Source organism: Heloderma suspectum, chromosome 1 (assembly GCF_057233095.1).
Source record: "Heloderma suspectum isolate Gila_16-S chromosome 1, 16-S_ref, whole genome shotgun sequence".
In the NCBI taxonomy this organism is placed as follows: Eukaryota; Metazoa; Chordata; class Lepidosauria; order Squamata; family Helodermatidae; genus Heloderma; species Heloderma suspectum.
Genome location: NC_139458.1, coordinates 419125451 through 419150754, shown reverse-complemented (window position 1 = coordinate 419150754; position 25304 = coordinate 419125451). Strand labels below are relative to the sequence as shown.

The following is a 25304-nucleotide window of genomic DNA, read 5'->3' as shown; positions in this document are numbered from 1 at the left end:
CAGTTCTTATAGTACCCCAAAGTACATACCTGATCCTTGAAGGAAAGTACACATCCATCTAATGAAAGAGGCAGACTCCATGTTGGGGATCGTTAAGAATGGAATTGAAAATAAAAACTGCCAATATTATGAAGTGTTTTATAGAAATCTATGGTGTGACCATACTGTGTAAAGTTCTGGTCATGGAACTACAAAAAAGGGGGTTATTTTAGGGCTGAAAAGGTGCAGAAACAGGCAACCCAAATGATCAAGGGGCTGAAGCAACTCTCCTATGAGGAAAGGTTACATCATTTGGGGCTTTTTAGCTTAGAAAAGTGGGTAAGGGGAGGCATTATAGACGTTTATAAACTTATGCATGATGTGAGAAAATACGTACTAGAATCTGGGGTCATCCAAAGCTGAATGGTAGGAGATTCAGGACAAAAGAAAGCACTTCACACAGCAAATAAGAAGAGTTGTGCTGGATCAAACCAAAGGTTCTTCTGATCCAGCATGCTGTTCCCACACTAGCCAACCAGTTTCCTATGGGAATCCGAGAAGGGCATGAGTGCAACAGCACCCTCCTGCATGTGTTTCCCAGCAACTGGTATTCAGAGGCTGTTTCCAATACTGGAAGTGATATATAGCCATAATGACTGGTAGCCATTTATGGCTTTATTTGCCTAATCCCTTTTTAAAACTGTTGGTCACTTATTGTGGCAGCAAATTTCATACTGCCCAAGGTTCTTCTTCCTCACAACTGGTACAAGGGTCTCAATATTGCCAATCCACAAAATTAAAAAGTACAAATTCTGAGAGACAGAGAGAGAGAGAGAGAGAGAAAGGAAAGATCTGCAGAGTAATAAGGCCTCTCTGCCTTGGGGCTTTTGCTGCTGCTGCCAACTAGTTTTACTATGCATAATTATTTTCACTGAGAGTGTTCCATTGGGGAAAAAAGCCACCAACAAAATGATCTTTTAAAATATACAACTTTAATTTTTTTAAACAATTCTGTAAAAGACTGTTACAAGATTAAAGCTTTAGTCTGTTTTAGAACTTATACAGAAGACTTATTATATTACGCATAATTTATTTTAACTCAATACACGTACCAGTGACACCTACCTACTACTGATTTCAGTAGGTTCACTAAGATGTACTTCTATAAAAACCATGTAAGGAAACTAGTATTGTAATGCTACCAATACACTGCCACAATGCTGGCTTTCCACAAATTGTGGGTAACACTTGAAAGTAAACATATCCAAGTGTGGTCGTCTTCGGATTTTACTACCAAACAGTAGATTGGATCCAGATTTAGCCATAGTTAGAATAGACCTGCTTAAATCAGTGGGACAAGTTAGTCATGCCTAACTTAAGTCCCATTGATTTCAACAAGTCTACTCTTAGTATAACTAAATATGGATCCAACCCAATAGCATTTAGAAATAAATGGACATAGTAGCTTAATACTAAGCTACAGTATTGCTAGTAACACTGCATTAAGTTTCGTTTACACTGATGCATAGGTGACAATGCAGTGATAGGGAAGTGGCACTCTTCCTCCAAAGTTGCATGCCTTCACCCATTCCCCACGTACAATCATCTTGTCAAATAGATCAGGTATGCAGGGCAGAGCTTGTCCCCTCAAAGCCTACTCTTTCCTTTCTTTGTCTTCACCATCACACAGGGAAATACCAGCAAGCAAGGTAAGTTTCCTGTCATTTCCTACTTAAAAGATCTTAGAGGGGAAAAATCCATGTGGATTTACAATTCTGACTTTACCATTTCCATGTATTCGAGGGGAATAATTCCAGACAGACTCATCGGGCAAAGAAGTTACACCAATCTTTACACAATAAAAAATAGGTTTGCGGGAACTACAAGGCAGCTGAGCATGGCCTATAACCAACTATACTCACCATTTTATACAATCTATCTTAATTTCTCCTCCCACTCCAACCATTCTACACTTTAGACAGGGTACACACCTGTTTCTAGGTTTACTCCACATAGCGTCATGTGTCAGATGTTCCTATATTTCATTTGGTCAATTTAGATACTTTCACATTTGAGGCAGCCCTCAATGTAGACTCAACCCAGGCCAGAACTGCAAAATAGATGTTCCTACTGAGTTAATGACCATGCATTTAGAGGCATAACATAAGACAATATTGTTCTTGCCACTAAGTGGATATTCATATTTTTAAAAGAATGCACAATTCTCTTCTGCCAACAATCTAAATGAACAGTTAAGACTTCTGGAATGCTGCATTGGTGCCAAAATCTATTCCCTTTCTCTCCACCCCATCCACAATACAGTCAACCATGCTTCATGTTTGAACTGGACACATGTACATTTTAAGCTACTTGTCTCTTAAGGTAAAACAATCTACAAAGTATCATGCCTTCCATACCAGAGCACAAAAGAATTGTTAAAATAAATGGGGGTGCAGGTTTGCCATCAGATGAGTTTGAAAATGACAACCTAAATGTAAAAGATAAATTTGCTAATATTTGAGACCTAATATGACCTAAAGCAAGAAGCAACATTTTAGTCTATTTCTCCCCAATATATCCAGAGGGGAAAATAATCCATCTAGGATGCCATATACAAGCAGGCTATTTTCACTTAAAGGTCCTTTTGACATTTCAAGAGAATTTAATAGTAAAATAAGATTAGGGAAACTGAGGTATCTTCAGAATTAACTGTTGGGATAAAGCTACAGAGAATTTAGAAAGTAACTTAATATCCTCTTCCAATGTGTGCTGAACTAGAATTATATGTTCTCCAGATTAATAAAACTTTTCTAAATTATTTTCCACTTGCGGCAAATTAACTTAAGTGTTACAGTTTGTATTTAATATCAGCAGTCAGGACAAAAATATTAGTGAGATGAAATATGCTATTGCAGCTTTATTCCAAAAAAGACTTACATGCAACAAAGATAACATCCAGAGAAGTTGCAATAAAGCAGAAAGCCATCAATACAAAGTAAAACAGAGATAGACATTCTTCTGGCCTCCTGAGTATACAACACAGGCCTCAAAAAGGAAAGGATAAAGATACCCCCTCCAAGAAGACAAACTGATCTGACCAGTGAGCTCAAAAATCAGAATCCGAAAGGTTAAGCTGATCATGGTTGTCAAAGCATTTACAGTTACACATTCCCTTCAGAGTTAGGAATGTTCCACTGCACACCCCTTAAACAAACTCTAGCTTAGCTGCCAGTGCAACGGAACATCTCACTTTCCACGTTCATCTGACTCTCCTGGATCTGACAGCTTCTCTGACTACCAGTTCAGGACATGTTTTTATTCCAGATCTAACATCTGTTCCTGTTGGCCATCCAAAATAATTTGTAACAGTTGGCAACTTTTAAAAAAGAACTCTGTTCCATCCAAGACACTGAGATGAAAATTCTGCCTCATCTGTTTAGGGCAAGAACTTTTGCTACCCATTTTTAAAAATTATCCCCCCCCCCTTTTTTTGTTTTGCAGAAGCCCAGGTAGAGCTCCTTTCCAAAGGGAAAGCTTAAATTTACAAACAAAAAAAGAGGCCAAAGGAGAAGCACTTTTGAACTTTTTGTGCTGGTTCCATTGCTGTGGTATGGCTTCTTCTGTGGAGAAATGTATGTGAAATTTATGTATGTTTCAACAAAACACAGAATCAGTGTTGATTTTCAAAGAAAGATGTGCAAGCAATGGATTAGATTCCTGACAGTTCTTGCCAACTGAACTATTGTGAAAAATCCATGTACATTTTGCATTATGGTGTAACGTTTTCCACATGAATATTCTTCTGTAGGAGTACATATTGGAGAAACCATGCAAAACCTACAAGAGTTTTATTTTATGAGTCATTAGAAGTGTTAAGCACACTGCCAAATGACACCCCTTTTAAAGTACATTTGGGGCCTGCGTTCTTTACCAATACTGGGAAGTAGAATACATAGGATTACATGGACAAATTACATATAAATATATATAACTTAATTTTAACTCCATAATTTATCTTTCTAGACATATGAAAAGCCAAAATATTTTGTTGTTATCACAAAAAGCCTCATGGTCAACTGACTCACAAAAGTTTGTATCAAGTGCCATTAATTGTCAAGTTAGTGTATGAAATCAATCCACAATATTAGCTTTTGAGAGGACATTACAGCCAATAAGCTAAAAGGTTAGGAGTGCAAGCTCCCAACTGTACATACAGTCTTTTAACATGACAAACTGATGGATATAAGCAGAAATCAATGGCTTTGCTGCAATTAAAACGCTTGCTTACAACCAATACGTAACACATCTCCCATAATCCTAACAGGACACCAAATTACTTCTCTCTTCTTCTTTCTACTGCATCTGACAACTCCCACACTTATTGGGATCTTCCCCATCAAGCCTAATCCATTTCTTCTCAATTTCAACCTGTAGCATGAAGACAGAATGAGAGCAATTAAAATAGTTACATTATTGAGAAGCTCTTGATATTATGCTAATTGACTCAATGAGCACTATCCCAACCCTATTATGAAGAATTAAGGGTTGTATCCCATATAACGCTACCAGAAGTAGTACAAGGAGTGGCATTATTCCATTAGTGGTGGAATATTCTGCTACCATTTACACAAATTCTACCAGAAGTAGCACCTAGCATAAGTCATAATGTGTTGTGAAAGTACTTGCACAAGTAACATCAACTACTGGATTTGGCCATTGTGCCAAGGATAAAAATTGGTTTCCGCAACTGGTAGAAGCTCTGTTGTTGTTGTTGTTCAGTCGTGTCCGACTCTTCGTGACCCCATGGACCATAGCACGCCAGGCCTTCCTGTCCTGCGCTCTCTCCCGGAGCGTGCTCAAGTTCATATTCATTGCATCCGTGATGCTATCTAGCCATCTCATCCTCTGCCGTCCCCTTCTCGGTAGAAGCTCTGCACTAATGGAAAGCACCACTGGATAAAATCCAATGCACCAATAATGTACCAGGAACGATGGCTCTAACAACCACCTGCTTTGAGCCAATTGTAGAAGAGTAGCCATGTATGTTTGTAGTACCAAAACACAAGGATTCTTGTAGTACTTTAAGGGCCCAATCTATGCGTGTTTAGACAGAGAAAATGCCTACAACTCCCAGCATGTCCCAGCCAGCAATGCTGGGAGTCGTAGGCCTTTTCTCTGTGTAAACATGCATAGGATTGTGCCCTAAAAAGACGAAGTTAGTTCTGTGAGAGATTTAGGAGAAAAGAGTCTACTTCATCATATACATGTCCTGTGCAGAAAATAAAACATAAGCTTTAAGGATAAGTTATGTATGATTGTTTTTAACCTGTTGGAATGTCTTAGCCAAACAGGAAGACAAGGTTACCTGGCAGTTATAACACACTTTCTGAAGCAGGTGTTTCTGGGGTTGAATATCACTCTCAATGCCTAGTGATTTCACTTCAGTTCCAGAAGCAGATGTGTCAGGTACAACAAACTGCACCGTGGCAAAGGGATACCAGTCAGAGGGGATTTCCTGATCCGACCCAAGTTCTAGTTTGTAAGACAAACTGTGCGGATGATCTGGACCTTGGGAAGAGGAATCAGGGGAAAAATGTCTTTGTAAAGTTTCCTTATGACAAGTTATTGAGAGAACAACCAAGTAACAGAAGCTTTTTGCTAATGATTGAGTGCAGTGACCCAATGAGGGAAGAAGGCAATTTGCCAGGGCACAAGCATAATTAGTCCCAGGTAAATGGGACCTCAGAGACATTTGCTCCATGGCTTCAAACCTGATCTTCATAACTTGGAAGAGTAGAAACTCTTTCATAATTCACATCCACACATAGTTGTATGCTACATGAAATTATTCACTATTTCAGTATACTCCAGGAGTATGCCTCACTCCAAACCTCTTCATTCTGGCACACAGTAAATCTACTTGACACGATATAGAAACAACCAATGAGTGGATAGCTATAAGTTTAGAAATACAGCTATGCAAAGTATGCCCCACTCCATATGAATCTTTATTCTGCTGCAGTGTGTGTTTCCTTGGTACTTCTTAAAAAAAAACAGGGAAGGGATGCATAAAGCAGCCCTTGTCCTCAAACTGCCACTTAGAATTTGGGTCAGTTCACACGCAAGATTTAGCTTATCAGTCACTACACAATTATCTCAGCCTGGATAGGCTTTTGCCCCTTGATTTCCCTATTTACAAGGTAAGGGACAGTTGCCATTCTAAACTGTCTAAACATATACACTGATGTACAGATATAGTTAGTAGTAGGCCTTTGCACCAATTTGGATTCCGAAGTCCGAAGCATGGCGGCTATGTTGTGCACCATCTGCCTTCTTGTGTTACAGGCCTAAGCCTGTGGGCTGCCCCTGCTGGTGATGAATGGAACTTGCCTACAGTGCCCCTAGTGGACATGTGAGCTCTGCATTCCTTTGCATGGGACTAAGCCTTGGCACGTCATCATTTGATATCTTGTCTTATTTATTTCTCAAGTTCTACCTGTCTAACTATTGCTATGCCATCCTTCCACCCCACCTCTTTTATACCAGGAAGTGATTTTCATTGGTCCTCTCCCATCTCCCCCCCCCCCCCGAATGTACAGGGGTAGGGAGAAAAGATTGAGACCAATACTCCCCATACACCAGAGAGTTTCCAAAGAGTTTCCTCTTTGGAAACTAGGGGGTGGAGAGATGGGAGAGAACCAATGAAAATTGCTTCCTGATATAAAAGGGGCAGGGTGGAAGGAGGGCATAGCAATAGCTAGACAGGTAGAACTTGAGAAATAAATAATTAAGGCAAGATACCAAATGATGACATGCCAAGGCTTAGTCCCATGCAAAGGAATGCAGAGCTCACATGACCACTAGGGGCACTGTAGGCAAGTTCCATTAATCACCTGCAGGGGGAGCCCACAGGCTTAGGCCTGTAACACAAGATGGTGGGTGGTGCACAACATGGCCACCATGTTTCAGACTTCCGAATCTGAATCGGTGCACAGGCCTAGTTAGTAGAAGTGTACTCGACTTCTCTCACTATAGCTCAGGCACAGAACAGAAATACCTTTCCCAGTGGCAGCCCTTTAGGAAACTGCAATGATTATACCACGTGGATTCCATTTATTCTTTGAAAGACACTTGTGTTATTCTCCTTTATAGAAAAAGAAGCCCTAGCAAAAAAACAAGAAACCCTTCAAAGCAATTACTTCTTTAGTGTGCCAAGTCAGATGAATGAAGAGCAGCCCACCAAATAACTTCACTGAAAGCTATTTAAAGCATTATGAAGTCTTACTCATCCCAAGTCTTTGCCAACATATGTACATTCTGGCCAAGATGCCTGAAGATCTGAGACTTTAAATTAATGTAACAGAATTTGACATCAACAGTCATCAAGTGCTTCTGCAATAAGCCTGTGGCAGAGATTCAATGAAGAAGCTCATGAATTCAGTTGAATCTGGTGGGATTTACTTAAGAATGTTTGTTAAGGATTACAGCCAATATTTATCTAGTCACCAAAAATCTGAAACCAGAATGAAATTAGAATATGTAGGATGTTTTAAGGAGCATGAAGAGTAAACTGGGGCTGCCTTGATTACTATGTTACTAATGAATGTGACAGCCAGTTTCCTGATAATGCTCCATGAGTAGGGGGCCACCAAATACAGGCTTTCCCTTTGGCCACGTTCCGAGCAACATCTTGTTCAGGACGAGAGTTTCCTTAATAAGGGTCAGGATATATTGAGCCAAAAGAGAAAATGTACAAACATCGTCACAGTAAGGCTAACATTATTCCACAGTTTTACAGTCATTTGAAGAGGCTCACATTGCAGTAATTTTTAATCATAAATTACTGACTTATCTGTAAAAGTCACAACAACTTTTCAAGTGCCATTTTTGAAAAGGCATTTGTCTGTTGAAACACACACCACAGAATCATATACAACCTCAAAGCACTACCCAAACCCAGGTTCAACTAAATTATATTACTTCTCTCATCACTAGGGAAAAGGGTAATTGCATACTTGGCCATGATAAAAAGCTTAAGTGCTTCTGCTACACTAGATATTCCTTTAATCAAACATCAGTAGAGCAGAAGTGTAACTGGAGGCCTTCCCTTGTCAGTGTGGATATCCCAGCACTGATGCAGATTGAACGCATTAGCTAGAGCACCAGTAGAGCACTAGAGGATATTCTTTCCCGAGTATGTCAAGTGCAACAGACTTAGCAGAACCCCAGACTCACAAGGCAAGTTTGGCAATACAGCCATCTAATTGTGTAACAATGCTGCTCTCTTTTGGTAGACAGATGTTATATCAGTAGCTAGGGTGGGAAAAGAGGCTAGTCATGTTTATACTCTGAACCCTCAAACATATACTTCCAAATTCTGAATCAGGACTACCTCAAACATGTCATACCAATTTTATTTTGCATAAATATGTCTTACTCTAGTCCTATTATGTTCTTCCTTTAGGAAGGTCAGACCAGAGGCAGGCACTAATTAGTTCCACATTCGTTTAGCTTCATCAGTGCAACAGCACTGATTGCTCCCAGATTATTTACTGGCAAAGCTCATAGTACAAAGCAGGGTGTGGGGCTTCACTGCCATGCATAGCTCTTTGTCCCTTCTCAATGACTACCAAAGCATAACTATGCAACACATATGCACAACTCACAGAATACACTTTTTCTGGACACAGGAGGGGGTTTAGTTCACAGTATATAAAAGCCCTTTATCTAAGCATGCAACATGACAGCAAGCCAGAGTTGTTATATGGTTACATATATCTCCCCCTCAAAGTAATGGAAAAGATCAGTTGGAGAATGCCTTCTCTGCATTTCCTCTTCCAAAGATTAACAGAATTACTTCCTGCAATCTAACATTAAGTTCATTATTCCTCTTTTGCATACTTTTGAAGACACTGATGCACTTGAAAGGTGATGACACATTTTTATGGATGTGCCAACTGGAAAGAAGATACCAATCCTAGTGCAATGTTCAGATTCTTACTGTATACAGATTTTTTTCCATGACCAAATGCATTATAGTTCAGGCACTGCACTTACAAAATGTAACTGTCATCACCAAGGGAGTGGGGCATCCTTGATCTAACCCCTTTCCCCCAATATAAATTAAGAGCACAATCCTATCAGGATAGTTGACCATTTCCAAAGTCGGAGGCGGCCAACTATGCTATGCAGGGCAGGCACAGCATAGAGGGGATCTTCTCCTCCATGCTCCGCCCGCCCTGCTTCTGTGGCTAGACAGCTGATTTGGGCTGTCTCGCTGAGGTGGGTTGGGGGGAAGGGGGAGGCTGCGCGGCACACAGGAAGCCACGTAAGTGGCTTCAGCAGTCTCCTCTCCTTCCCTCCCCACCCTCAGGAATGACCTCTGCCTGCCTGCACCAGACTCCATTTCCGAGCACAGAGACCAGCAAGAACCATGCCACCTATGAGGCAGTGGGGGAGGGAGCACGGTTCCCAGCAACCACGGTCAGAGTGTTAGCTCTGACCTCAGTTCCCAGGAACCGAGAAATCCTATGGCCCTCTAGACACTGTCTAGTGACCATAGGATTGCTCTCTAAACAAAACAAAGGTTTTCAAACACGAAGCTGCCTCTTACAGAGGAGATCCATGTATCTTCTGAATGAAATGTATAAAGCAGGCCTATTGGTATAATTTCACTATCAAAGCTGGTTTGTCAGGCTGGTGTAGCATTAAGACACAGATTTCTAAAGCACAGGAGAGTGTTATATGGAAAGAGTAATCTTTCTTTTTCCCCAGCTGAATAAGCCAGTTCAACATCTCTAGTTGGACAGACAGGAGCAACTATATATAATAAGGCCAAAGATACTCAGATACATAGACATAATGTCCTGTGTTTTAATCACTTGGCCATTTGCCATTCTGCTAATATCACAGTGGTGCCATATCATTAACTTAATAAGAGAAAATGCAATTCTCCACCAGCACAGTGTTATACTATTTTTTAAAAAAAATATATGCCAAGTATTTACTTGAGTTTTTATCTGGAAGTCTGTCAATCTTCCACACAATGGCTCTATAGGCACTTTCATATTTGGCTGTTCCAATTGAAACCTGTATGACAGGGTCAGATTCAATTTCTGTTAAAGAGCCAAGACACGTTCTTCTATTCATTTTTGCTTTCAGGGACTTCTGTCTTTGGAGGTTCATGGTCCAAAGAGTTTTGATCCACTGTGGAGGAACAGGAAAGTGTACCATAATATTTTCGCAGTATTTCATGGAATGTGAATGCACTGAAGCCATAGCAAAGGGGGACATGTTTATGAAAGCCTGGAGTTCAACATAAGCTCCCTGGATTACTACCAAGGCTTTGATAGAAAATGGAAGATCGGATCCATTATACTGCGTCCTGAAACGCATCAGCTCTAACCTACAGCCTTCTGGTGGTTTAAATTTAATTATCCTTGACCGCTCAAACTCTTGTTTTTTCACACACTGATGAAAGTGATAGTCAAGGATTTCAATCCATTTCTTCTCAGTGTCCTTCTCAAAGTAATGCTCATCTCTTCCCTGAAGCTTCAAGTCATTTAGTGTTAAAAAGCACTCAGAAGTTCCATTCACAAAGCTCAAGCAATAAATATTCGTGATGACAGCACTTTCAACTAGTTTCCCTTTTGCTTTAGTGATCCTCCCCCAAAAGTTGTCCACTATCTCCAGAATAATTTCCTGTTCTTCATAATGTCTCTTTGGTTTGGAAAGAGCAGGAAGCTTCATTAACTCTTCCTCAACTATTCCCAAGAAGTCAGTAAAGTCACTGTAATCAGTTGTCCCCAACTTCAGCATCTGTTCTATTTCTGGTTCATGAACCACTTCAGCTTTGGGATACTTTTTTTTCTCCGTGTATGAGACATGCTCAATCTTTACAGTATGGATTTTCCCAGAGATGCTGCAGTTCTCTAGCTTGGGTTCTGAAAGTTTGCAAAATGGCTGCAGCTGGAATTCTTTGAAAGGTTTCTCAAGGCCTTTTTCATAGTACATTTGTAGGATTCCTCCAGGTAAGACCCTAAGGTATATAGGTCCCCACTGCCTTGATGACATCATGTTCTTCTTTTCAGGAATCCTCAACATGAAAGGCCAGCCATCTTTTCTCTGGCTGCTGAAGAGGCTGTGTGGAATGAATGATGAGAAGCCATCCCCAGTATACATGCATGGCAAGGCCATCAAAATCTTTTCATTATTTGAAGAACGAATTTGCAAGTGCTCAAGCCTATCACAAAAATAGTTGAATGACTCTTGGTTGAGGCTCTTCTGATCAGGCAAACTTTCCTTTTCTCTGGAAGGACAACAATCCTTTTCAAAGTCTGAATTCTTCCTATGCAAATCAAAGCTAGATGAAGACACACAAGGTGAATCTTCAGACCAAAATGGACTAGAAAATGCACAGTCATTCTGAACATATTGGAAAAAGGTTTGTGATTCTAAGGAATCTTCCAATTTCTTTGAGTTGTCTTGATGAGCGGTATTTACACCATCTGTTGGGTTAGGGGCAGAAAACTCTGAGCAATGCTCAATCTGAGATATTCCAGTCATTTTTTGACAGGATGGCTCAGCCAATGGGGAAAGATTGATGTTGGATGACAGCTCTGGAATAGGATAAAGAAGGTGAACTCCTGATTTGGGAAAGCAAGGGCTCACAGGATAATCTTTGGTGGGTGTACAGAGTGGGGAATTACTAGGAGGACCAGGGCTGAAGTAGTAGTCAACTGCAGGAGAGGAGAGAGAAGTATTGCTGGAGGAGGAGGATTGGCTTGACGAATCATGCATCTTAGGCAGAAGGAGTTTAAGCCCATTTGCTTTGCAAGCACTATGATTTCCTCCTGCCTTCTGAGGAGACTGGAAGAGGGGATCATCTTCAAAAGTAACCCAGTTTGCAGGATTTGTGGTAAACATCTTGTTGCAATAAGCTGGAGAAACTCAGCAGAAGTTTAACTTGCAAATTATCTGTTCAAAAAGAGAAAAAATTGAGCAAGTAAGAAAAGGCCTATTATTGTTATATGGATTTACATACTGCTTGCCATTTTAAAAAAAAGTATCTAAGTGGTTTACAGGATGATTTAAATATAATATACATTGTGATATACATTAAAATACAATCGATATGCAGGCGATGCAATCCACATAATTCAGCACTCCAAAACAAAACAAATGACAATGAGTTTATACATCCAGTTTATACATTTTAAAATTTTATTTTAAAATTTCCATACACACACACACACACAGATTTTAAATGTAAAACGTTTCAGTATAAAACACCAGGTTCAGTTACCGAAACATCTTACATTTTAAAATCTGTTTTTTTAAGAGAGAGATTGATTTAAATCCATAAAAATTTAAAAATTATAAAATTTATGAACTGGATGCATTACTTATGGTCTTTTTTGTTTTGGAGTGTATTAAAATAGAATTAAAAACACTTTATAAAAATTGATATAGAACATTATAAATTATCAGTTTAGATCCATTTCAAGCCTTTAAACAACCTGGGAAACTGTGGTTGTGTGAGACTGGAGAATCTTCAAGCCAGAACACTCTCAGAACTACAGCTACCAGGATTATATGGCTATAACTGGAGTAATAGTAACTTTATTGCTTGGAGCCATAGGCCACCACAATATAGTTAAGAAAAACCGTACAGTACAGTCACATATTTGTATATACATACACACATCTCCAACAGATTCATCCCTCCTAGGCTGCTTGGGATTTGGCACGTATTTTCCTTGCTGCCAAGGCAAATTTTGTTACCTGGACAGTGGTAAAAACATCACGGCTATAACATGAAACTGGTTTAAATGTGTACCGTACACATGTGCATCAGGTCTGGATCTCCCCCAACTTTGACACAGGTGGTCCTACCACTGGCAAAGTAATGAAGACAGCCCAAAAAAAGTGGCAAATCCCCAACAGTCAGTAAAAAAATTGGGAACTCATCATGCATAAAAAACAAGTATACAATACCATTTTACTTCATACACAATAATTTACAACAATCACTACACAGGATGGGGGCAGGGAGAAAAAGGAGCACTCTCTCTTCCCTAAATTACCAATTCATAGCCAATGTTCAACATTGATAGCCAGAGATGTGATACCAAAGCTTGTTATTTTGATAAGCATACTTGTCCTCAGTATGTAGGAAATAGGTTGTGTTTGTACCAACTGCCTTTTCTGTCAATGAAAGATTTAAGAAAAGTGTTTTTTCCATCAACACTTTGTGCAGGACAAGACTTCACTAATAAAGGGCAGGATATATTGACCCAAAAGGTAAAATGCACAAAAAGTGTTACAGTAAGGCTAACATTATTCTACAGTTTTAAAGAATTGCCCTCATAAACAAGACAAAGGATCGTACACTATAGTTTTCATAGCTCCAACAATATTTACTATCTTTATGAGAAGAATTTTTCTTCTCTTCTGCCTAAAGCAAATGGCACAATCAGTTTTCAGATAACAGTTGAGCTTAAAGCATTAAAGGCTAGTTATTTTTAAAATTATGTCATCAGTTCTAAACCGAAGATGGTACCTATTATCATCATTATCATTAAAACTTAGTATCCTTCATTATCAAATCACAGGATGGAGTACAAAATGAATTAAAACAATTAAAATAAAATACAACAATAATTTATTATCTTTGTAATATACTGATCATGTATTATTACCAAAGATAATCATGTTATATGGGAAGCCTAAGATGTCTTGTATTTCTTAACTATCAAATGCTTTAATCAGGAACCTGTTCATAATTACAACTCTGTTCTTTTGCTTATGCAATTTTGAGATAGAACTCATGCGGCCTCTCTTCATTCGGATTATAATGGCAAGGATGCCCAACACATTTTTTAATACAATGCAATATATTAAGGTTATGCTCAAAATCCTACAAGCTAGGCTTCAGCAGTATGTGAACCTAGAACTACCGGAAGTACAAGCTGGGTTTCGAAGAGGCAGAAGAACTAGAGATCAAATCACCAACATTCGCTGGATCATGGAGAAAGCAAGAGAATTCCAGAAAAATTTCTATTTCTGCTTCATTGACTACACTAAAGCCTTTGATTGTGTGGATCACAACAAACTCTGGCAAATTCTGAAAGAGATGGGAGTACCAGACCACCTTACCTGTCTCTTGAGAAACCTGTACGAGGGTCAAGAAGCAACAGTAAGAACCGGACATGGAACAACCGACTGGTTCAAAATTGGGAAAGGAGTACAACAAGGCTGTATATTGTCGCCCTGCTTATTTAACTTATATGCAGAGTACATCATGAGAAACACCGGGCTGGATGAATCACAGGTCGGAATTAAGATTGCTGGGAGAATTATCAACAACCTCAGATACGCGGACGATACCACCGTAATGGCAGAAAGTGAAGAGGATCTAAAGAGCCTTTAGCTGAGGGTGAGATTGGTGAGTGCAAAAGCTGGTTTGAAACTCAACATTAAAAAAACGAAGATCATGGCATCTGACCCCATCACTTCCTGCCATATAGAAGGGGAAGAAATGGAAGCAGTGACAGATTTTATTTTCTTGGGCTCCAAGATCACCACAGACTGTGACTGTAGCCATGAAATTAAAAGACGCTTGCTCCTTGGGAGGAAAGCTATGGCAAACCTAGACAGCATAGTAAGAAGCAGAGACATCACCTTGCCGACAAAGGTTCGTATAATCAAAACTATGGTTTTCCCAGTCGTAAAGTATGGCTGTGAGAGCTGGACTATAAGGAAGGCTGAGCGCCGAAGAATTGATGCTTTTGAACTGTGGTGCTGGAGAAGACTCTTAGGAGTCCCCTGGTCTGCAAGGGGGTCAAATCAGTCCATACTAAAGGAAATCAACCCTGAGTGCTCATTGGAAGGACAGATACTGAAGCTGAAGCTCCAATATTTTGGCCACCCAATGCGAAGAGAAAACTCTCTGGAAAAGACCCTGATGCTGGGAAAGACCGAAGGCAAAAGGAGAAGGGGACGGCAGAGGATGAGATGGCTAGATAGCATCACCGATGCAATGAATATGAACTTGAGCACACTCCGGGAGAGAGCGCAGGACAGGAAGGCCTGGCGTGCTATGGTCCATGGGGTCACGAAGAGTCGGACACGACTGAACGACTGAACAACAACAAAGAAAGTATCAGTAATTGTGCTGCCACTTTCCAAAAGGTAGAAAGAACAAAAGGTTGAAAGATATGGCTTTCAAGTTACCCATATCCACAAGAGGGCTGACAGCATGGATTTCTCAGATTGGAATGTTCTTTACTTTCATCCAGCACAGCCTAAAATTCAAATTAAGCCTGTTTTGAAGGAAATGTCCTAGGTTAAAAGGATAAATTGCACCAACAGCACTGGTCCATGTACTGACGAATGTACATTTTGGCCATACTTCCTTGTTCTCCCCATGGAGAGCCATTCTTTACTGATGTGAGCACACAATTTCATGATGAAAGGCTGCCACTTTTAAAATCACTTCACCCATTGCAGATTAAGAGTGCACACTCTGACATATGTAGCAGTGACACATACCCTTTCCTTCAAACCTTTGCTATGGATTCCTGGCAGATGTATATTTAGTAAAATAGATGAGGGATGCAGGCACTTCACAATTATGGTATACGCTCTAATATAGCCTTCCCCAACCTAGTGCCCTCCAGATGCTTTCTCATCACACCCAGCCAGCAGGGCCAATGATCAGGAATGTGGGGAGTTGTGGTTCAAAACATCTGGAAAGCACCAGGTTGGAAAGGCCGCTCTAATGCATGAAGCTGTCCTTAGATACTGATTTCATGTTCATATAGAATCAAGCAATTTCTCCATTTAAAAAGGTGGATATTTGACGGACTCTAAAGTTGCTTGTAAAGGCAGTGCCACTCCCCCTAACTTGACCCAATGTTACACAGACCTAGCAGCAGGGTGAAAAACAAACCCAATTTCAGTGCAGCTATGCACAGATAATATTTACCAGGGTGATCCCCCAGAGACCTTAACATATTCCATAGACCCTGGCTCTGCTCCTCACTCTTTTCTGCTGATCAGATTGCTCCCAAGTTGAAGACAAGAGGGCATAAGTGACCAGAGTCTTTAATAAACATCTAATCATTATTTTAATTCAAAAGATAATAACTAAATTTGAGAAGCTCAATGCAGAATAAAACTCTATACCCTTTTGCTGCCTATGAGACCATTACATACACACACAGCATGAAATCATGCCCTACTGAGCCAAATCCAAACCTGATTTAGACCATAGGAAAATACTCCAAGTTAGCCATTTCCTCACCATATGTCATGCAAGATAAAAGACTTCCCATCTTCTGAGAACTCAACATGATTAGACTTCAAACCCAAGCATCAATAAATTAGAAGCAAAATTCCCTATTAGAAAAAAAAATAGAGCTGTGGATCCAATCTACAACTTGCACCAAGCATCTACTCTGAACAATTATATGTAGAAGCAGAACACATAAGCATGCTCAGACAACAAATCTATGACCAAGCTCACCATAGCAGCACTAAAAGTGTGGGTTCTCTGTGATCTTACCAATTTGAAGTGGAAGCTCAGAGGTGCAATTTCCTATGCCCAGACTACACAGATCAGAGGCACAATGGAGTAGATCCAACCTGCAGATCCAGGGCCTGTGTTACTAATCTCCCAGTTCTGCTGCTACAGATCTATACTTGGAGATGTTGGGGACTGCACCTTGCACCTACTATATGTAAAGCTGCTATTGCCCTTTTAGAACTAGTCTGTTAGGTCCAACAGCTCACAAAAACCTTAAGAGCAATGCAGCTCTCTCTTGTTGCTATCTGAGAAAGGGTATGAAGTTCATGTTTGTGTGTTAAGTAAGGACAAAATGCCAGTCTTTAATTGGAATTTCCTGCTAGTTTGATTAATGTTCTAAATATTGCTTAAGTTCAACTTCTGGCTATGTTCTGCGATGGCAGACAAACTATTTTTATCCCCTTCCCTAACCACAAGTATTTATACTGAGTAATAATAACCTATTTTCCATCACAACATACAAACCAGAAAAACACTCCTAAAAGTTTTATGCAATAAAAACCATAGCCAAAAGTCTCGCTGACTTGGTACCCAAAGTCAAATTGTTTCCTTTCAAGTTTAAGCAACTTTTTAAGAAACCTAAGAGTGTTTGGATTCCTCAGATAAACAGAATGTTCCATCTCAGTATGGGGGTGGGGGAGGGGGGCATCTAGCAGTAAACAGTATTCTTAAGATACTACCATGTCTGCTTGTATATGGTGCACAAATTTTGGATATGACATAGAAGTCAGACAGCATCACAAAAGCCAAAGTAGATGTAATACCAGAGAACACGATCATGGAGGGAGCAATCCTATGACTGCTAGTCAGCGGCTAGACAGCCATAGGATATGTCAGTTTCCAGGAACTGACCTTCCACTTCTCCCGCGCTGCCTCACAAGCAGCTTGGAACGGCTCCGCACTCCATGCTCGGAAGAGGAGCACGGAGCGGCGAAAACGGGGCATGACGGGGTGGGGAAGGCAGAAGTGTCAGTACGACACATCCTATGTGTCATTCAGCAGCCGCTTCCCCCACTCCACCTTCCCACGGCTAGACAGCTGAAATCGGCTGTCTAGATGCAAATGCAGGGCAGCTGAAGTGCGGAGGGGACAATCCCCTCTGTGCTTCTCCTGCCCTGCACTGAATAGGCAGTTGCCTCCGAGTTCAGAGGCAGCCACCTATCCCCATAGGATTGCGCCCTTAGTTTTAAAAGTTGAAAGTAATCACACAGACCCTCTGATTCAGACAGCAGCCATGACACAGGGAGGGGGATTTAACTCTTACACACATAGCCCATTTCTATAATTTAAAGTAGGTCTCCTGAAGTTGCCGTTTGCCATGCTTGTATGGTGTACCTGTACATTTTCCCACAATGGAATAGCTGCACAATGCCTTCTAATGGGTAGCACTAGGAGCCTTCCGTCTGGAAGCAGCCTTAGTACTATTACTAAAAGTAGGTGTGCAATGCCGAGTGAGATCCTGAAAGCTCAAGGTGAGGAGTACTTTGGGGAGGGGGAGCTTCAGTACCCAGCATTGCTCTCCAACTTATCCCCATGATCAGAAGCAGAATACAGTATACAAAATTAATTAATGTAGGTACATTGCTTAATTTGCATAATAGTACCAGAGCATTCAGTTTTTCTTGGTGCATAGGTTGCAAAACCCAAATACTGCAAGGAAGAAGGGTACACTTTACTGGAGTCTGAGGATCCAGGGGGTATGGTGTAGACAGCAACCCCATTACCATGAGGGTAAAAACTGTAGATAATTGAGAATATATAGAGAAACTTATTTCCCTATATGCATGTATCTGTTGTCTAAATCATGTGGAAATTTGCTGAGCCGATCAGAGCAAGCAACATTCTGGCCCAGGGCCTTCTCTAGAACAGAGAGTGTGTGCTTGTGAATTTAAGCTAGGACTTGTCATTTGAGAGACAACAGAGATTCATATTTCCTTATGTTATATGCTCTCAAGATTTACCAGTCCCAGAGTTCCTCGTGCATGAAGGAGGGACAGTTAATGAGACGGATAAAACATGATGATCAGAGACAGGGTATGTGTGTGTGTGTGTGGAGGCCTGTGATAAAAGATTGTACTGCCGCCCCCAAAGATGCTTAGGCCCTAATAGTTTGGGTTACCTTTGCATAGACTTGATTTTATTTAGCACAGAGTTCACAGCATGCTGGCTAATGGGACAAAAAAATGATAGGAATGCATCTGCCTTTCACAACAAAGGAGGGCTGCGTGTCAGCTTGCCTGAAATCTAAAGTGCTCAAAACAGAGCAGCTGACCTAGTTGATAGCACAGTAACTGTCAAAGCAGGCAAGTTTAACATGAGAAAAAATTATCCGTTCAAATTATATTAGTAGAAGCTGTAACAGTTAACAACGAAACACTTCTTGGCTCCTGCCAGCAGCCTTGCACAGTAAGTACTGGAGGAGAAAAATTACCAACGTTCTCACCCCTCTCCATCTGAAGTCCGAATCAGCCCCCCCCCCCCCCCCCCGTCAGTAGCCACAGATGTAGACAAAACACACTTGAATGGTGGGTTAGGAATAGACTTTACTGGAGATATAACAAACTTACATCTTGAGGTAAGTTGGCCTATGTCAGCCCCATGGTCAGCATCCCTTGCAGGAGGAGGAAGATAGGAGAGTAGAGGAAGGAGACAAGGAAAGGCAGAATGACCTCCCAGAGATCCCCTCCCACCTCACTCAGGTACATGTCAGCCCTTCAAGCTCAGGTTAAGTGACCCATGGCCCCAGTCCCTCCAACACCATCAAAGCTACACATCAAGACATGGTGGGGTGACAAGACAAACTTTTACTTGCCATAGACAAGCTAAAAGCAAGACTGCCACAAACACTGAAAAGTGGGGAAATAAGGATAATAATTAATAGTTTGCATACATCCAAACATTACCTAATAGTAAAGCAGGCTTAAAAATAAGCTAACTGGCAACTTAGTAGGAATGCTGGTGAGCTAGAAATGAAGTACAGTCATATTTCCCAGGCCTTCTGACTGTGCTTTAACCACCATGAATCTTGGTTGGCAACAGAAAATGCTGACAACTTCAATCACAACCACCAGCACAAACAATCTTGCCCTAAAAACTCTGCCCTTTCTAAATCAGCAGAACAGAAATGGGGCATTTTGTAAGAAGGAACAAGTACCTAAGCAACCTAGCCATATGATCCACCATCCTCAAAATGTGTTGGTGGTATGTATAAGTTCCAAAGTCATTCCCTTCCTTAGAATTTTGCATAGCCACACTGGAGGAATTTCAGAGAAAATTTTCCAGTGGCATCAACCACTGCAAGCTTCAGGGCTTTGTGCCAGCTAAGAATTAAGCCCCAAGATTTGTAGCTTGGCAGTCAGAAACGGACTTCATGTAGCATCATGAGCAAATTGTTTGTTCTGTGGCACATAACCTTGGCATTGTCTTATATGGTTTTCATAAAGCTGCATGAAACTAGGGTCATTCAAAAGCTTCTATACAGCAGTATATAACAGATCTAAAGCAGCATGAGTGTGGAATATAACAGAACTCAGAATCAATAAAGGGTTCAGAGCCATGACCAGCTCTGGTTACATCACTGTGTCTTTACCTTAGCCTTGTCTGTAAAACAGGATGATTTAGTGATGCAATTATTACTTAGCTTTGGCGGCATCAAACTTCCCCAGCACTTTCGGAACATCATCTCTAAACTCCCTTCTACCTCTGTTGATGGAAGATGATGCTAATCATCATTTTAGAACAGGTAAGATAAAAAATATTTTAAATAAATGAACATTTTTTTAAAAAAACAGAACAGGTATGCTCACTGCGGCTAACTGTCCTACCCAAACTATTATTTCATAAGCTAGGTACTGCTTGCTAAGGGTGTTTAACTCTTGCTCCAATCGTGGACAATCCATAATCACATGTAGAGAAGTTGATGTAAGTCAGATGCATAAAGGATCCTGACTTAGGCAGAGAGTTATTCTATACAATATTAGTTCCTTCCACCCTATGAAAGAAGCTTTTGGTTTGTATTATCTCTTATTAGAGATTTTAATCCATGGGATATCTCAAACATACTTTGCTACTTCCAAGTGTACTGCCCCCAAGCAGAACCTCAGGCCCAGGAGCCAAATCTAACCATTTGAGGGTCCCAATCTGGCCCTCTGGGTTTCCCCAGAAGGCCACAGCCCCTTCCCTTGGCTGTTCCTGGGCTTTGTGCAATCGTTCCCCATTCTAAAAGATTAAAATGCCGCTCCTAAGGTTCAGTTACTAGCTGTAAGAACTTTAAGCTAAAATATACTAGTACTTTCAGCCTCTCCCATTTTGCCCCCAACCCCTCCCACCACAGGAATGAGGTCCCCAAGAGATTCTCCAAAATGGATTTTGGACCTCAGGCTGAAAGAGGTTTTGCACCCCTGCCTAGATGGGCTTCAGAGCCTATGAATCAGCTTAGAAATGCAGCTTAAAACAAAAAATACTGACAAGGTAGAAACAAGCACAAGCATGCAATCATGTCAACACAAAAAGAGAGCACTCAGGCACGCTCATTATCCCACCTTGAAAAATAATGAACCAAAGAAAAAACAACACATTCTCCAGAGCCAGTAGCTGGTAAAAAGTCACCCTAATGATTAGTGCTACTCCCAGTCAGGGGCAGCTGTTGCCTCCAAGAAGTACTACAAGTCCAACCCAGCCCACGAAGCTGCTCCCACAACATCTTCCCTTTGCTCCATCCACACAAAGCTCTTTCTACTTGCTCCATCCCAATTTCTTCCATGAAAGCCCCTTCCAGCAGCTATGTTAGTAAAATGGAACCTTCACATACACAGGTAGTATATCTCTGAGTATCTGTTTCCAGCATCTGATAACCCTACATATAAGCTTTCCAGAGGTATTTGGCCAGCCAGGCTTGGAAACAAGAGTGTAGGACTAGAAGATACAAATTAAATGCTCAAGACAACATATTATTAACAAGGCAAAGATGGGGTCAGAACTCCAAACCAAATCCCAAAAATTATTTCCCTATCAATTAGCCTTCCCCAGAGCATTTCTCTCTCTCTCTCTCTCTCTCTCTCTCTCTCTCTCACACACACACACACGCACCAATCCTGCCAAAAAATCCATTTTCCTTTCCAAAAATTAATTTAGCAACAGATTCGGACCCTTTCCCCACCCCTATCTGTTCCCAGTTCAGTCCCCCCACCATTGCTCTCATGGAGGTATGAGCTCCATCTTTGCAGCTTGGTGCAGAATGCATCTGATCACTTTTGTCCTGGTTATGATAAGAGAAAAAAAGGTAAAAAAAAGTAAGGTAAGGGGCAGACCTGGACATCTGTTCTCCAACCAGCCACCAACAGTCTAATGAGCCGGTCTGCCTCCACTACTCACTTTCTTCCACTGGTCAGTGCTGCAACAGTGCAAATGTAGAGATATAATATTTCTGGAAATTTTGAAGCCATGAAAACAACCGGGGGGCGGGGGGAGACACTAAAACTTTGGGGAAAATTGAAGACTATGCAGTACTTTTTTAAAGCATTCTTTACAGATCTAAAGTCACTTTGTAACTTCAGGAATGTGCATTCTTGACTGCGTTATGTTCTATAGAGTCCTGCATTTCTGGGTTTATTCTGGTTAGATGCTATAGCAGTCAATGAATGTAGGTTCTAAAACCTACATCTGAGAGAAACCGCATAGGTTATTTTGCCACTGCATGCAATGGAACGTGTTGGTGATCTCCCCTTGTTGTTCAATCGTTCAGTCGTGTCCGACTCTTCGTGACCCCATGGACCATAGCACGCCAGGCCTTCCTGTCCTGCGCTCTCCCGGAGCGTGCTCAAGTTCATATTCATTGCAAGTTCATATTCAAGTTCATATTCATTCATATAATTCAGATCTCCCCTATGTTCCTTTAAAAACAACAACTGAGGCTTGGATCTATGGAACTCACTGCCACATTTTATAAAGTTCCCAATTAGTTACGGAACATTGCCTAAGCTATAAAACCTTTAACTGCTGTCACCAAAATAAACCCTCTATACCTAAAAGAAGCTCAGTAGCCAGGTTCCTATGGTGTAGGTATGGAATTGACATCGCTACTACAGGCAACCTTTCAAAATGAACAAAAATTAAGATATGCTTGGATACCATTCCTAATAGGCAAAAGTCTTCCTCAGCTAAATAAACTCTCAATAGCTTTTCCTTCAGACCAGATTTCCCTGGCCTAAATTTCATACAAACAGAAACAGATGCTGAACAGGAGTCTTCGTCTGCCTCCAGTTCTTCCTGCTTCTTCTGGCTTTTAGGATGATTCAGATATTTCCGGGACTACTTGCCGAAGATCCCTCTGGTCAGACATAAAATAGGAACCTAAAATACTTGGTTTGCTCATAAAATTATCATGTTTCCTATATTAAATATCAAAGTATAGTGTTTTTTTCAGATAATTACCAATTTACTGAGTTTACTTTCAAATGTTTTTAATTTTGCTGATAATTCTATGAGCAAAAAACGTTATATGTAAAGTGTCTTGGCTTATGTCCTGCAGGAGAGTATTCCAAAGTTGGGACACCATCGCAGTGATGATCCTCTGTTTCATAAATGGTGAGTATACTTCTCTCATAGAAGGAATACAGAAAAAGGCCTCCACCAATTATCTTAATGTACCGGCAAAAACTGAGACTTGCAGTACCTTCAGTACTCAGCTGGCACGTGTGTGTATATGCATGAGATCTACACGGCGAAAAGGAAAACCATCGTAAACACTGGGATCAAAGAGCAATGACATGCAGGAAGCACATCTGTGATAAGCACACTGAGAGCCAGTGTGGTGTAGTGGCAAGAGTGTTGGACTAGGAGCTGGGAGATCCGGGTTCTAGTCCCCACTCAGCCATGGAAGCTCACTGGGTGACTTTGGGCCAGTCACAGACTCTCAGCCCAACCCACCTCACAGGGTTGTTGTTGTGAGGATAAAACGGAGAGGAGGAGGATAATGTAAGCCGCCTTGGGTTCCTTGCAAGAGGAAAAAAGGCGGGGTATAAATGCAATAAATAAAGAAATAAAGAAATAATTCAATTAAAGCTTAACAGCATTCAAAGCCTCTGCCCTGTTGGCAACGCCAATAAACAAAGGTCCCCTTTCTCGCCTGAGGGACAGGCGCTCTTTCTAGCCCGCCCCACATCTGCCCCCCCCCCCGTTCGAAAAGTTAGTTGTCTCCTCATTCCTTCACGCCCACTCACACGGAAAAGAGGAGCCTTGTGCTACCCGGAAACCGGCGCCCGCCTGCCCACAGCGCGGCGCCCCCTCCTTACCGGCGCCTGTAGCGGTCTCTCAGAGCTCCGCTCCGAGCGAGAGGAGAGACAGACTGAGGCTGCCGGAGAAGAAACGACTGAGGGAAAGGAAGGAAGAGGCTCCCTCCCCCGGCTCCTTCTCCTCATAACCTGACCGGAACCCAAAACTCCAGCCGCGCCTGGCACAGAGCCAGGGCGAGCGGCACAGAGGAGACTCCCGCTCTCTCCGCCCTTCCCTTCAAGACTGGCGGCGGCGCGCGGCGGCGGCGGCGGCGGCGGCGGCTCCTCCTCCTCCTCCTCCTCCTCCTCCTCCAGTGGCACGGCACGGAACGCCCCCTGCCCTCCGCCGCCTCGCGCTTCTTTTAACTGTCAAGTCAGCCAGCTCGCGCACAGAGAGGGAGCACGCATGCGCCGCCCCTACGGCAAGCGCGGGAGCGTTCCGTTGCCTCACGAGGAGCTTCTCCAAGCGATAGGGGCGTTAGCCTGCGGGAAGCGGGGCATGGGCAGAAACCAAGCCCCGCCCCCCCAGTTCTTGACCCTCGCGCGGCCCTCATCGCATGCGCATGCGCTGTGGGACTCAGTCGCTTGAGGAAAATAAAATAGTAATAGGTAATACAGTGATGATGATGTAGGGTCTCTGGCGCCTTTGGGGGGGCTTGGGAGGCATACTAACCCTGAGGCAAAACGATCGGGGGTAACATTTGGGGCCGCTCAAAACTGTGGCGCTGGGAGGGGGGCGGCGGAGTGAATTCCCTGCATGTAGTAAACTAGCATATCAGGGAGGCCCGTTTAACGTTGCCCTGCACTTGGTAGGCTTATTGACTATGCACACAGAGTAGGTTTTAGGCAAGTGAACATTCCAAAATAGGGGCTAATGGCAGAAAGCGAAGAGGATCTCAAGAGCCTCTTGTTGAGGGTGAAAGAGGAGAGTGCAAAAGCTGGTTTGAAACTCAACATTAAAAAAACGAAGATCATGGCATCTGGCCCTATCACTTCCTGGCATCTAGAAGGGGAAGAAATGGAAGCAGCGACAGATTTTACTTTCTTGGGCTCCAAGATCACCGCAGACGGTGACTGTAGCCATGAAATTAAAAGACGCTTGCTCCTTGGGAGGAAAGCTATGGCAAACCTAGACAGCATAGTAAGAAGCAGAGACATCACCTTGCCGACAAAGGTCCATCTAATCAAAGCTATGGTTTTCCCAGTAGTAATGTATGGCTGTGAGAGCTGGACTATAAGGAAGGCTGAGCGCCGAAGAATTGATGCTTTCGAACTGTGGTGCTGGAGAAGACTCTTACGAGTCCCCTGGACTGCAAGGAGGTCAAATCAGTCCATCCTAAAGGAAATCAACGCTGACTGCTCATTGGAAGGACAGATAATGAAGCTGAAGCTCCAATATTTTGGCCACCTAATGCGAAGAGAAAACTCCCTGGAAAAGACCCTGATGGTGGGAAAGACTGAAGGCA

The 25304-nt window shown here is 41.8% G+C and overlaps 1 protein-coding gene across 1 annotated transcript; it reads right to left on the bottom strand.

Annotated features, from left to right (window-relative positions):
* Nucleotides 1-950: 950 nt before the first annotated feature.
* STON1 (stonin 1) lies at nt 951-23948 on the bottom strand. The gene is made up of 4 exons (XM_084829208.1): nt 23860-23948; nt 9987-11955; nt 5345-5547; nt 951-4407 (listed from the first exon to the last, which is right to left on the bottom strand). Exons 2-4 carry the CDS (start codon nt 11902-11904, stop codon nt 4333-4335), a joined length of 2196 nt encoding a protein of 731 aa, XP_084685334.1. The 5' UTR covers nt 11905-11955; nt 23860-23948; the 3' UTR covers nt 951-4332.
* Nucleotides 23949-25304: the final 1356 nt, after the last annotated feature.